Genomic DNA, 13,775 nt, shown 5'->3' with positions numbered 1-13,775 from the left:
CCACTGAGCAAGACACAGAAGTACAAGTTGTTCAGAGACATGGCCGAGGTGAGGAGGCTGAGCCCGACCACCACTGAACAAGACACAGAAGTACAAGGTGCTCAGAGACATGGCCGAGGTGAGGAGGCTGAGCCCGACCACCACTGAGCAAGACACAGAAGTGCAAGGTGTTCAGTGCTCAGAGACACAGCCGAGGTGAGGAGGCTGAGCCCGACCACCACTGAGCAAGACAAAGAAGTACAAGGTGTTCAGTGCTCAGAGACACGGCCGAGGTGAGGAGGCGGAGCCCGACTACCACTGAGCAAGACACAGAAGTACAAGGTGAGAAATGCTCAGAGACACGGCCGAGGTGAGGAGGCTGAGCCCGACCACCACTGAGCAAGACACAGAAGTACAAGGTGTTCAGTGCTCAGAGACACGGCTGAGGTGAGGAGGCTGAGCCCGACCACCACTGAGCAAGACACAGAAGTACAAGGTGCTCAGAGACATGGCCGAGGTGAGGAGGCTGAGCCCGACCACCACTGAGCAAGACACAGAAGTACAAGGTGCTCAGAGACATGGCCGAGGTGAGGAGGCTGAGCCCGACCACCACTGAGCAAGACACAGAAGTGCAAGGTGTTCAGTGCTCAGAGACACAGCCGAGGTGAGGAGGCTGAGCCCGACCACCACTGAGCAAGACAAAGAAGTACAAGGTGTTCAGTGCTCAGAGACACGGCCGAGGTGAGGAGGCTGAGCCCGACCACCACTGAGCAAGACAAAGAAGTACAAGGTGTTCAGTGCTCAGAGACACAGCCGAGGTGAGGAGGCTGAGCCCGACCACCACTGAGCAAGACAAAGAAGTACAAGGTGTTCAGTGCTCAGAGACATGGCCGAGGTGAGGAGGCTGAGCCCGACCACCACTGAGCAAGACACAGAAGTGCAAGGTGTTCAGTGCTCAGAGACACAGCCGAGGTGAGGAGGCTGAGCCCGACCACCACTGAGCAAGACAAAGAAGTACAAGGTGTTCAGTGCTCAGAGACACGGCCGAGGTGAGGAGGCTGAGCCCGACCACCACTGAGCAAGACACAGAAGTACAAGGTGCTCAGAGACATGGCCGAGGTGAGGAGGCTGAGCCCGACCACCACTGAGCAAGACACAGAAGTACAAGGTGCTCAGAGACATGGCCGAGGTGAGGAGGCTGAGCCCGACCACCACTGAACAAGACACAGAAGTACAAGGTGCTCAGAGACATGGCCGAGGTGAGGAGGCTGAGCCCGACCACCACTGAGCAAGACACAGAAGTGCAAGGTGTTCAGTGCTCAGAGACACAGCCGAGGTGAGGAGGCTGAGCCTGACCAACACTGAGCAAGACAAAGAAGTACAAGGTGTTCAGTGCTCAGAGACACGGCCGAGGTGAGGAGCCTGAGCCCGACCACCACTGAGCAAGACACAGAAGTACAAGGTGCTCAGAGACATGGCCGAGGTGAGGAGGCTGAGCCCGACCACCACTGAACAAGACACAGAAGTACAAGGTGCTCAGAGACATGGCCGAGGTGAGGAGGCTGAGCCCGACCACCACTGAGCAAGACACAGAAGTGCAAGGTGTTCAGTGCTCAGAGACACAGCCGAGGTGAGGAGGCTGAGCCCGACCACCACTGAGCAAGACACAGAAGTACAAGGTGTTCAGTGCTCAGAGACACGGCCGAGGTGAGGAGGCTGAGCCCGACTACCACTGAGCAAGACACAGAAGAACAAGGTGCTCAGAGACACAGCCGAGGTGAGGAGGCTGAGCCCGACCACCACTGAGCAAGACACAGAAGTACAAGGTGTTCAGTGCTCAGAGACACGGCCGAGGTGAGGAGACTGAGCCCGACCACCACTGAGCAAGACACAGAAGTACAAGGTGAGAAATGCTCAGAGACACGGCCGAGGTGAGGAGGCTGAGCCCGACCACCACTGAGCAAGACACAGAAGTACAAGGTGCTCAGAGACACAGCCGAGGTGAGGAGGCTGAGCCCGACCACCACTGAGCAAGACACAGAAGAGCAAGGTGTTCAGTGCTCAGAGACACGGCCGAGGTGAGGAGGCTGAGCCCGACCACCACTGAGCAAGACACGAAGTACAAGGTGTTCAGTGCTCAGAGACACAGCCGAGGTGAGGAGGCTGAGCCCGACCACCACTGAGCAAGACACAGAAGTACAAGGTGTTCAGTGCTCAGAGACACGGCCGAGGTGAGGAGGCTGAGCCCGACCACCACTGAGCAAGACACAGAAGTACAAGGTGTTCAGTGCTCAGAGACACGGCCGAGGTGAGGAGACTGAGCCCGACCACCACTGAGCAAGACACAGAAGTACAAGGTGAGAAATGCTCAGAGACACGGCCGAGGTGAGGAGGCTGAGCCCGACCACCACTGAGCAAGACACAGAAGTACAAGGTGCTCAGAGACACAGCCGAGGTGAGGAGGCTGAGCCCGACCACCACTGAGCAAGACACAGAAGAGCAAGGTGTTCAGTGCTCAGAGACACGGCCGAGGTGAGGAGGCTGAGCCCGACCACCACTGAGCAAGACACGAAGTACAAGGTGCTCAGAGACAAGGCCGAGGTGAGGAGGCTGAGCCCGACCACCACTGAGCAAGATACAGAAGTACAAGGTGCTCAGAGACACAGCCGAGGTGAGGAGGCTGAGCCCGACCACCACTGAGCAAGACACAGAAGTACAAGGTACTCAGAGACACGGCCGAGGTGAGGAGGCTGAGCCCGACCACCACTGAGCAAGACACGAAGTACAAGGTGCTCAGAGACAAGGCCGAGGTGAGGAGGCTGAGCCCGACCACCACTGAGCAAGATACAGAAGTACAAGGTACTCAGAGACACGGCCGAGGTGAGGAGGCTGAGCCCGACCACCACTGAGCAAGACACAGAAGAGCAAGGTGTTCAGTGCTCAGAGACACGGCCGAGGTGAGGAGGCTGAGCCCGACCACCACTGAGCAAGACACGAAGTACAAGGTGTTCAGTGCTCAGAGACACAGCCGAGGTGAGGAGGCTGAGCCCGACCACCACTGAGCAAGACACGAAGTACAAGGTGCTCAGAGACAAGGCCGAGGTGAGGAGGCTGAGCCCGACCACCACTGAGCAAGATACAGAAGTACAAGGTGCTCAGAGACACAGCCGAGGTGAGGAGGCTGAGCCCGACCACCACTGAGCAAGACACAGAAGTACAAGGTGTTCAGTGCTCAGAGACACGGCCGAGGTGAGGAGGCTGAGCCCGACCACCACTGAGCAAGACACAGAAGTACAAGGTGTTCAGTGCTCAGAGACACGGCCGAGGTGAGGAGACTGAGCCCGACCACCACTGAGCAAGACACAGAAGTACAAGGTGAGAAATGCTCAGAGACACGGCCGAGGTGAGGAGGCTGAGCCCGACCACCACTGAGCAAGACACAGAAGTACAAGGTGCTCAGAGACACAGCCGAGGTGAGGAGGCTGAGCCCGACCACCACTGAGCAAGACACAGAAGAGCAAGGTGTTCAGTGCTCAGAGACACGGCCGAGGTGAGGAGGCTGAGCCCGACCACCACTGAGCAAGACACGAAGTACAAGGTGCTCAGAGACAAGGCCGAGGTGAGGAGGCTGAGCCCGACCACCACTGAGCAAGATACAGAAGTACAAGGTGCTCAGAGACACAGCCGAGGTGAGGAGGCTGAGCCCGACCACCACTGAGCAAGACACAGAAGTACAAGGTACTCAGAGACACGGCCGAGGTGAGGAGGCTGAGCCCGACCACCACTGAGCAAGACACAGAAGTACAAGGTACTCAGAGACACGGCCGAGGTGAGGAGGCTGAGCCCGACCACCACTGAGCAAGACACGAAGTACAAGGTGCTCAGAGACAAGGCCGAGGTGAGGAGGCTGAGCCCGACCACCACTGAGCAAGATACAGAAGTACAAGGTACTCAGAGACACGGCCGAGGTGAGGAGGCTGAGCCCGACCACCACTGAGCAAGACACGAAGTACAAGGTGCTCAGAGACAAGGCCGAGGTGAGGAGGCTGAGCCCGACCACCACTGAGCAAGATACAGAAGTACAAGGTGCTCAGAGACACAGCCGAGGTGAGGAGGCTGAGCCCGACCACCACTGAGCAAGACACAGAAGTACAAGGTGCTCAATGCTCAGAGACACAGCCAAGGTGAGGAGGCTGAGCCCGACCACCACTGAGCAAGACACAGAAGTACAAGGTGTTCAGTGCTCAGAGACACGGCCGAGGTGAGGAGGCTGAGCCCGACCACCACTGAGCAAGACACAGAAGTACAAGGTGCTCAGTGCTCAGAGACACGGCCGAGGTGAGGAGGCTGAGCCCGACCACCACTGAACAAGACACAGAAGTACAAGGTGTTCAGTGCTCAGAGACACGGCCGAGGTGAGGAGGCTGAGCCCGACCACCACTGAGCAAGACACAGAAGAACAAGGTGTTCAGTGCTCAGAGACACGGCCGAGGTGAGGAGGCTGAGCCCGACCACCACTGAGCAAGACACAGAAGTACAAGGTGTTCAGTGCTCAGAGACCAGACCGAGGTGAGGAGGCTGAGCTCGACCACCACTGAGCAAGACACGAAGTACAAGGTGCTCAGAGACACAGCCGAGGTGAGGAGGCTGAGCCCGACCACTACTGAGCAAGACACAGAAGTACAGGGTGTTCAGTGCTCAGAGACACGGCCGAGGTGAGGAGGCTGAGCCCGACCACCACTGAGCAAGACACAGAAGTACAAGGTGCTCAGTGCTCAGAGACATGGCCGAGGTGAGGAGGCTGAGCCCGACCACCACTGAGCAAGACACAGAAGTACAAGGTGTTCAGTGCTCAGAGACACGGCCGAGGTGAGGAGGCTGAGCCCGACCACCACTGAGCAAGACACAGAAGAACAAGGTGTTCAGTGCTCAGAGACACGGCCGAGGTGAGGAGGCTGAGCCCGACCACCACTGAGCAAGACACAGAAGTACAAGGTGTTCAGTGCTCAGAGACACGGCCGAGGTGAGGAGGCTGAGCCCGACCACCACTGAGCAAGACACAGAAGTACAAGGTGTTCAGTGCTCAGAGACCAGACCGAGGTGAGGAGGCTGAGCTCGACCACCACTGAGCAAGACACGAAGTACAAGGTGCTCAGAGACACGGCCGAGGTGAGGAGGCTGAGCCCGACCACCACTGAGCAAGACACAGAAGTACAAGTTGTTCAGAGACACGGCCGAGGTAAGGAGCCTGAGCCCGACCACCACTGAGCAAGACACAGAAGTACAAGGTGCTCAGAGACATGGCCGAGGTGAGGAGGCTGAGCCCGACCACCACTGAACAAGACACAGAAGTACAAGGTGCTCAGAGACATGGCCGAGGTGAGGAGGCTGAGCCCGACCACCACTGAGCAAGACACAGAAGTACAAGGTGTTCAGTGCTCAGAGACCAGACCGAGGTGAGGAGGCTGAGCTCGACCACCACTGAGCAAGACACGAAGTACAAGGTGCTCAGAGACACGGCCGAGGTGAGGAGGCTGAGCCCGACCACCACTGAGCAAGACACAGAAGTACAAGGTGTTCAGTGCTCAGAGACCAGACCGAGGTGAGGAGGCTGAGCTCGACCACCACTGAGCAAGACACGAAGTACAAGGTGCTCAGAGACACGGCCGAGGTGAGGAGGCTGAGCCCGACCACCACTGAGCAAGACACAGAAGTACAAGTTGTTCAGAGACACGGCCGAGGTAAGGAGCCTGAGCCCGACCACCACTGAGCAAGACACAGAAGTACAAGGTGCTCAGAGACATGGCCGAGGTGAGGAGGCTGAGCCCGACCACCACTGAACAAGACACAGAAGTACAAGGTGCTCAGAGACATGGCCGAGGTGAGGAGGCTGAGCCCGACCACCACTGAGCAAGACACAGAAGTGCAAGGTGTTCAGTGCTCAGAGACACAGCCGAGGTGAGGAGGCTGAGCCCGACCACCACTGAGCAAGACAAAGAAGTACAAGGTGTTCAGTGCTCAGAGACACGGCCGAGGTGAGGAGGCGGAGCCCGACCACCACTGAGCAAGACACAGAAGTACAAGGTGAGAAATGCTCAGAGACACGGCCGAGGTGAGGAGGCTGAGCCCGACCACCACTGAGCAAGACACAGAAGTACAAGGTGTTCAGTGCTCAGAGACACGGCCGAGGTGAGGAGACTGAGCCCGACCACCACTGAGCAAGACACAGAAGTACAAGGTGAGAAATGCTCAGAGACACGGCCGAGGTGAGGAGGCTGAGCCCGACCACCACTGAGCAAGACACAGAAGTACAAGGTGCTCAGAGACACAGCCGAGGTGAGGAGGCTGAGCCCGACCACCACTGAGCAAGACACAGAAGAGCAAGGTGTTCAGTGCTCAGAGACACGGCCGAGGTGAGGAGGCTGAGCCCGACCACCACTGAGCAAGACACGAAGTACAAGGTGTTCAGTGCTCAGAGACACAGCCGAGGTGAGGAGGCTGAGCCCGACCACCACTGAGCAAGACACAGAAGTACAAGGTGCTCAGAGACAAGGCCGAGGTGAGGAGGCTGAGCCCGACCACCACTGAGCAAGACACAGAAGTACAAGGTGCTCAGAGACACGGCCGAGGTGAGGAGGCTGAGCCCGACCACCACTGAACAAGACACAGAAGTACAAGGTGTTCAGTGCTCAGAGACACGGCCGAGGTGAGGAGACTGAGCCCGACCACCACTGAGCAAGACACAGAAGTACAAGGTGAGAAATGCTCAGTGACACGGCCGAGGTGAGGAGGCTGAGCCCGACCACCACTGAGCAAGACACAGAAGTACAAGGTGCTCAGAGACACGGCCGAGGTGAGGAGGCGGAGCCCGACCACCACTGAGCAAGACACAGAAGTACAAGGTGAGAAATGCTCAGAGACACGGCCGAGGTGAGGAGGCTGAGCCCGACCACCACTGAGCAAGACACAGAAGTACAAGGTGTTCAGTGCTCAGAGACACGGCCGAGGTGAGGAGACTGAGCCCGACCACCACTGAGCAAGACACAGAAGTACAAGGTGAGAAATGCTCAGAGACACGGCCGAGGTGAGGAGGCTGAGCCCGACCACCACTGAGCAAGACACAGAAGTACAAGGTGCTCAGAGACACAGCCGAGGTGAGGAGGCTGAGCCCGACCACCACTGAGCAAGACACAGAAGAGCAAGGTGTTCAGTGCTCAGAGACACGGCCTAGGTGAGGAGGCTGAGCCCGACCACCACTGAGCAAGACACGAAGTACAAGGTGTTCAGTGCTCAGAGACACAGCCGAGGTGAGGAGGCTGAGCCCGACCACCACTGAGCAAGACACAGAAGTACAAGGTGTTCAGTGCTCAGAGACACGGCCGAGGTGAGGAGACTGAGCCCGACCACCACTGAGCAAGACACAGAAGTACAAGGTGAGAAATGCTCAGTGACACGGCCGAGGTGAGGAGGCTGAGCCCGACCACCACTGAGCAAGACACAGAAGTACAAGGTGCTCAGAGACACAGCCGAGGTGAGGAGGCTGAGCCCGACCACCACTGAGCAAGACACAGAAGAGCAAGGTGTTCAGTGCTCAGAGACACGGCCGAGGTGAGGAGGCTGAGCCCGACCACCACTGAGCAAGACACAGAAGTACAAGGTGTTCAGTGCTCAGAGACACGGCCGAGGTGAGGAGGCTGAGCCCGACCACCACTGAGCAAGACACAGAAGTACAAGGTGTTCAGTGCTCAGAGACACGGCCGAGGTGAGGAGGCTGAGCCCGACCACCACTGAGCAAGACACGAAGTACAAGGTGTTCAGAGACAAGGCCGAGGTGAGGAGAAGCGCTGTGGAATTAATGATGCTACATAAGTGAGTAAAATAAATAAATAATCCCATCACTTGAGCAATACCAGGGAATCCTGATCTGTTAGGGGCTGTGAGGACTGGAGCTTGGGAAACACGGCTTTAGATATCTGGTCCTGTTCTGCCAAAACTGGAGGGTTCAGGCGTAGAAGAGAAGATGGAGTAGGAGAAAACTGTTCTGTATGCAGAGTACGACCTGACAAGGGTTTTCCCGCTGTGTAGCAGCCTGGTCTGGCATTGTGTGTTACCCCCATGTTAGCAGGATACAGGCCCAAGACTAAGAATAGACCCTCAAAATATGCTGAATGCACCTGTGCCCCTCACAGAACCGGTGCCGAAAAATCCACAATAAAACTATATGTGGTGATGGGTGGAAGAAGCCGCGGTGGAGGTTCAGGACCCAAGAAACACAAGCTTCAGTCATCAGCTACCGGATACAATGTAACAGAAGAGTACAACCTACACCCTGCAGCAGCAACAGTGGAAAGATCCCATCGCCTCTATGTGGGGACGGACGCAGCGCTCAGCAGCTGAAATCTGTGCGGAGAGAGGGAGGAACTTACCACAGGGATGTCGATCCATGCTCAATGTCACCAATGTGTTCACATGAAACTTACCAGTATGATCACAGAGAGTCTGACAAATATACAACTGCTATACAATGGGGAGAGACGGAGGAGACAGAGGAGACCGGAGGGGACGGAGGAGACCGGAGGGGACGGAGGAGACAGAGGAGACCGGAGGGGACGGAGGAGACAGATAGATGGAGGAGACCAGAGGGGACGGAGGAGACCAGAGGGGACAAAGGTGACAGATAGATGGAGGAGACCGATAGATGGAGGAGACGGAGGAGACCGGAGGGGACGGAGGAGACAGGAGGGGACGGAGGAGACAGGAGGGGACGGAGGAGACAGATAGATGGAGGAGACCAGAGGGAACGGAGGAGACCAGAGGGGACAAAGGTGACAGATAGATGGAGGAGACCGATAGATGGAGGAGACCAAAGGAGACCGGAGGGGACGGAATAGACCGGAGGGGACAGACGAGACCGGAGGGGACGGAGAAGACAGATAGATGGAGGAGACCAGAGGGGACGGAGAAGACCAGAGGGGACAAAGGTGACAGATAGATGGAGGAGACCGATAGATGGAGGAGACGGAGGAGACCAAAGGAGACCGGAGGGGACGGAATAGACCGGAGGGGACAGACGAGACCGGAGGGGACGGAGAAGACAGATAGATGGAGGAGACCAGAGGGGACGGAGAAGACCAGAGGGGACAAAGGTGACAGATAGATGGAGGAGACCGATAGATGGAGGAGACGGAGGAGACAGAGGAGACAGGAGTGGACGGAGGAGACAGATAGATGGAGGAGACGGAGGAGACCAGAGGGGACGGAGGAGACCAGAGGGGACAAAGGTGACAGATAGATGGAGGAGACCGATAGATGGAGGAGACCAAAGGAGACCGGAGGGGACGGAATAGACCGGAGGGGACAGACGAGACCGGAGGGGACGGAGAAGACAGATAGATGGAGGAGACCAGAGGGGACGGAGAAGACCAGAGGGGACAAAGGTGACAGATAGATGGAGGAGACCGATAGATGGAGGAGACGGAGGAGACCAAAGGAGACCGGAGGGGACGGAATAGACCGGAGGGGACAGACGAGACCGGAGGGGACGGAGAAGACAGATAGATGGAGGAGACCAGAGGGGACGGAGAAGACAGATAGATGGAGGAGACCAGAGGAGACGGAGAAGACAGATAGATGGAGGAGACCAGAGGAGACGGAGAAGACAGATAGATGGAGGAGACCAGAGGAAACGGAGAAGACCAGAGGGGACGGAGAAGACCAGAGGGGACGGAGAAGACCAGAGGGGACGGAGGAGACCAGAGGGGACGGAGGAGACCAGAGGGGACAGAGGATACCAGAGGGGACGGAGGAGACCAGAGGGGATGGAGGAGACAGATAGATGGAGGAGACCAGAGGGGACAAAGGTGACAGATAGATGGAGGAGACCAATAGATGGAGGAGACGGAGGAGACCAAAGGAGACTGGAGGGGACGGAATAGACTGGAAGGGACAGACGAGACTGGAGGGTATGGAGAAGACAGATAGATGGAGGAGACCAGAGGGGACGGAGAAGACCAGAGGGGACAAAGGTGACAGATAGATGGAGGAGACAGACGAGACCGATAGATGGAGGAGACCAGAGGGGACGGAGGAGACCAGAGGGGACAAAGGTGACAGATAGATGGAGGAGACGGAGGAGACCGATAGATGGAGGAGACCAGAGGGGACGGAGGAGACTAGAGGGGACGGAGGAGACAGATAGATGGAGGAGACCAGAGGGGACAAAGGTGACAGATAGATGGAGGAGACCGAGGAGACCGATAGATGGAGGAGACGGAGGAGACCAAAGGAGACCGGAGGGGACGGAATAGACCGAAGGGGACAGACGAGACCGGAGGGGACGGAGAAGACAGATAGATGGAGGAGACCAGAGGGGACAGATAGATGGAGGAGACCAGAGGAGACGGAGAAGACCAGAGGGGATGGAGAAGACCAGAGGGGACGGAGAAGACCAGAGGGGACGGAGGAGACCAGAGGGGACGGAGAAGACCAGAGGGGACGGAGGAGACCAGAGGGGACGGAGGAGACCAGAGGGGGCGGAGGAGACCAGAGGGGGCGGAGGAGACCAGAGGGGACGGAGAAGACCAGAGGGGACGGAGAAGACCAGAGGGGAAGGAGGAGACCAGAGGGGACGGAGGAGACCAGAGGGGACAAAGGTGACAGATAGATGGAGGAGACCGATAGATGGAGGAGACGGAGGAGACCGGAGGAGACAGATAGATGGAGGAGACCGATAGATGGAGGAGACGGAGGAGACCAAAGGAGACCGGAGGAGACAGAGGAGACAGGAGGGGACGGAGGAGACAGATAGATGGAGGAGACCGGAGGGGACGGAGGAGACAGAGGCGACCGGAGGGGACGGAGGAGACAGAGGAGACCGGAGGGGACGGAGGAGACAGAGGAGACCGGAGGGGACGGAGGAGACCAGAGGGGACAAAGGTGACAGATAGATGGAGGAGACCGATAGATGGAGGAGACCGGAGGGGACGGAGGAGACCAGAGGGGACAAAGGTGACAGATAGATGGAGGAGACCGATAGATGGAGGAGACCGGAGGGGACGGAGGAGACAGAGGAGACAGGAGGGGACGGAGGAGACAGATAGATGGAGGAGACGGAGGAGACCAGAGGGGACGGAGGAGACCAGAGGGGACAAAGGTGACAGATAGATGGAGGAGACCGATAGATGGAGGAGACGGAGGAGACCAAAGGAGACCGGAGGGGACGGAATAGACCGGAGGGGACAGACGAGACCGGAGGGGACGGAGAAGACAGATAGATGGAGGAGACCAGAGGGGACGGAGAAGACCAGAGGGGACAAAGGTGACAGATAGATGGAGGAGACCGATAGATGGAGGAGACGGAGGAGACCAAAGGAGACCGGAGGGGACGGAATAGACCGAAGGGGACAGACGAGACCAGAGGGGACAGAGAAGACAGATAGATGGAGGAGACCAGAGGGGACAGATAGATGGAGGAGACCAGAGGAGACGGAGAAGACCAGAGGGGACGGAGAAGACCAGAGGGGACGGAGAAGACCAGAGGGGACGGAGGAGACCAGAGGGGACGGAGAAGACCAGAGGGGACGGAGGAGACCAGAGGGGACGGAGGAGACCAGAGGGGGCGGAGGAGACCAGAGGGGGCGAAGGAGACCAGAGGGGACGGAGACCAGAGGGGACGGAGAAGACAAGAGGGGACGGAGGAGACCAGAGGGGAAGGAGAAGACCAGAGGGGGCGGAGGAGACCAGAGGGGGCGGAGGAGACCAGAGGGGACGGAGAAGACCAGAGGGGACGGAGAAGACCAGAGGGGACGGAGGAGACCAGAGGGGAAGGAGAAGACCAGAGGGGATGGAGGAGACCAGAGGGGACGGAGGAGACCAGAGGGGACGGAGGAGACCAGAGGGGATGGAAGAGACCAGAGGGGACGGAGAAGACTAGGGGGGACGGAGAAGACCAAAGGAGACAGGAGGGGACGGAGGAGACCGGAGTGGACAAAAGAGACCAAGAGACCGGAGAGGACAGAAGAGACATATGGAGGAGACCAGAGGGGACAGAGGAGACCGGAGAGACAGAATAGACCAGAGGGGACAGAAGAGACCGGAGGGGACAGAAGAGACCGGAGGGGACAGAGGACACAGATAGATGGAGGAGATCAGAGGGGACGGAGGAGACAGATAGATGGAGGAGATGGAGAAGACCGATATATGGAGGAGACGGAGAAGACCAGAGGGGACGGAGAAGACCAGAAAGGACGGAGAAGACCAGAGAGGACGGAGGAGACCAGAGAGGACCAGAGGAGACCACAGGGGACGGAGGAGACTGGAGGGGACAGAAGAAGACAGAGGAGACAGATGAGACCGGAAAGGAGGGAGGAGAGTGGGGTCCAGAGTGTGAGGGTCCCAGTTGCCCACACCCTTCTACGTCACCCAGCCTTTGCACCTCTTACCGCTTTTGTTTTCTTGGCGCTCTTTTGCTCATTGGCAATGGAGCCCAGGATCTGGGTGGCGGTCACCTCCATATAATATGGGTTTAGGATCCGTGTGTTCTGAGGGGTCACCTCCCAAATTAATGGAGGCATTTTCCAAAATCCTTTATGAACCTGGAAAAAGCAGCAAACATTAGTGGGGTCTTTGTGGACTTGGCCAGACCTGCACAGCCACCATATGGGTGGGTAAGGTATGGACTATGAGTTTTCCACTAATGAGGGGCGGAGTCCATTGATATCCCACTACGACTCACCCTCTTCTCATTGTTCAGGATAATCTTCATCCATTGAATATCCAGAGGCTTAAATGGCACCAGAACCAACAATGTGTCCGGGTTGTTGTCCATCTGGGGGTCGAAGTCAGCAGATTCTGGGTAGAAGAAGCGCATGGTGGTCTTACTGCCAACGTCCTTCTCGTAATTGTGGACCGGAGCGTTGTTCAGTCTGGTGAAGAAAGTGTTAGACGAAATATGTGGAAATACACGCAAGTACAAAATCCGTCATCTCTAGTGTGAGTGCAAGACCCCCGATCTCTGGCGTGCGTGCAGGACCCCCGATCTCTGGCGTGCGTGCAGGATCCCCGATCTCTGGCGGGCGTGCAGGACCCCCGATCTCTGGTGGGTGTGCAGGACCCCCGATCTCTGGCGGGCGTGCAGGACCCCCGATCTCTGGCGGGCGTGCAGGATCCCCGATCTCTAGCGTGCGAGCAGGATCCGTCATCTCTAGCGTGCGTGCAGGATCCCCGATCTCTAGCGTGCGTGCAGGACCCCCGACCTCTAGCGTGCGTGCAGGATCCCCGATCTCTAGCGTGCGTGCAGGTTCCCTGATCTCTAGCGTGCGAGCAGGATCCGTCATCCCTAGTGTGCGTGCAGGATCCCCGATCTCTAGCTTGCGAGCAGGATCTGTCATCTCTAGCGTGCGAGCAGGATCCGTCATCTCTAGCGTGTGTGCAGGATCCGTCATCTCTAGCGTGCGTGCAGGATCCGTCATCTCTAGCATGCGTGCAGGATCCCCAATCTCTAGCGTGCGAGCAGGATCCCCGATCTCTAGCTTGCGAGCAGGATCCGTCATCTCTAGCGTGCGTGCAGTATCCCCGATCTCTAGCGTGCGAGCAGGATCCATCATATCTAGCGTGCGTGCAGGATCCCCGATCTCTAGCGTGCGAGCAGGATCCGTCATCCCTAGTGTGCGTGCAGGATCCCCGATCTCTAGCTTGCGAGCAGGATCCGTCATCTCTAGCGTGCGTGCAGTATCCCCGATCTCTAGCGTGCGAGCAGGATCTCCGATCTCTAGCTTGCGAGCAGGATCCATCATATC

General features: G+C 57.7%; 1 protein-coding gene across 12 annotated transcripts in view; it reads right to left on the bottom strand.

Moving 5' to 3' along the window:
- The window catches only part of LOC141172846 (CMP-N-acetylneuraminate-beta-galactosamide-alpha-2,3-sialyltransferase 4-like), a 479,971-nt gene that overhangs the window by 21,365 nt on the left and 444,831 nt on the right, over positions 1-13,775 (bottom strand). For all 12 annotated transcript variants that reach the window (XM_073657416.1, XM_073657422.1, XM_073657414.1 and 9 more), the window contains 2 exons: positions 12,713-12,902; positions 12,420-12,572 (listed from right to left, as the gene is read on the bottom strand). In XM_073657416.1, the coding sequence (XP_073513517.1) occupies positions 12,420-12,572; positions 12,713-12,902 (343 nt within the window). The remainder of the gene's footprint in view (positions 1-12,419; positions 12,573-12,712; positions 12,903-13,775) is intronic.

The sequence above is a fragment of the Phyllobates terribilis genome, unplaced genomic scaffold, assembly GCF_046119375.1.
Source record: "Phyllobates terribilis strain yellow unplaced genomic scaffold, ASM4611937v1 Scaffold_12__6_contigs__length_324123572, whole genome shotgun sequence".
Taxonomy (NCBI): domain Eukaryota; kingdom Metazoa; phylum Chordata; class Amphibia; order Anura; family Dendrobatidae; genus Phyllobates; species Phyllobates terribilis.
The sequence above is the reverse complement of the archived record's forward strand: the minus strand, read 5'-3'. Positions and strand labels throughout refer to the sequence as shown.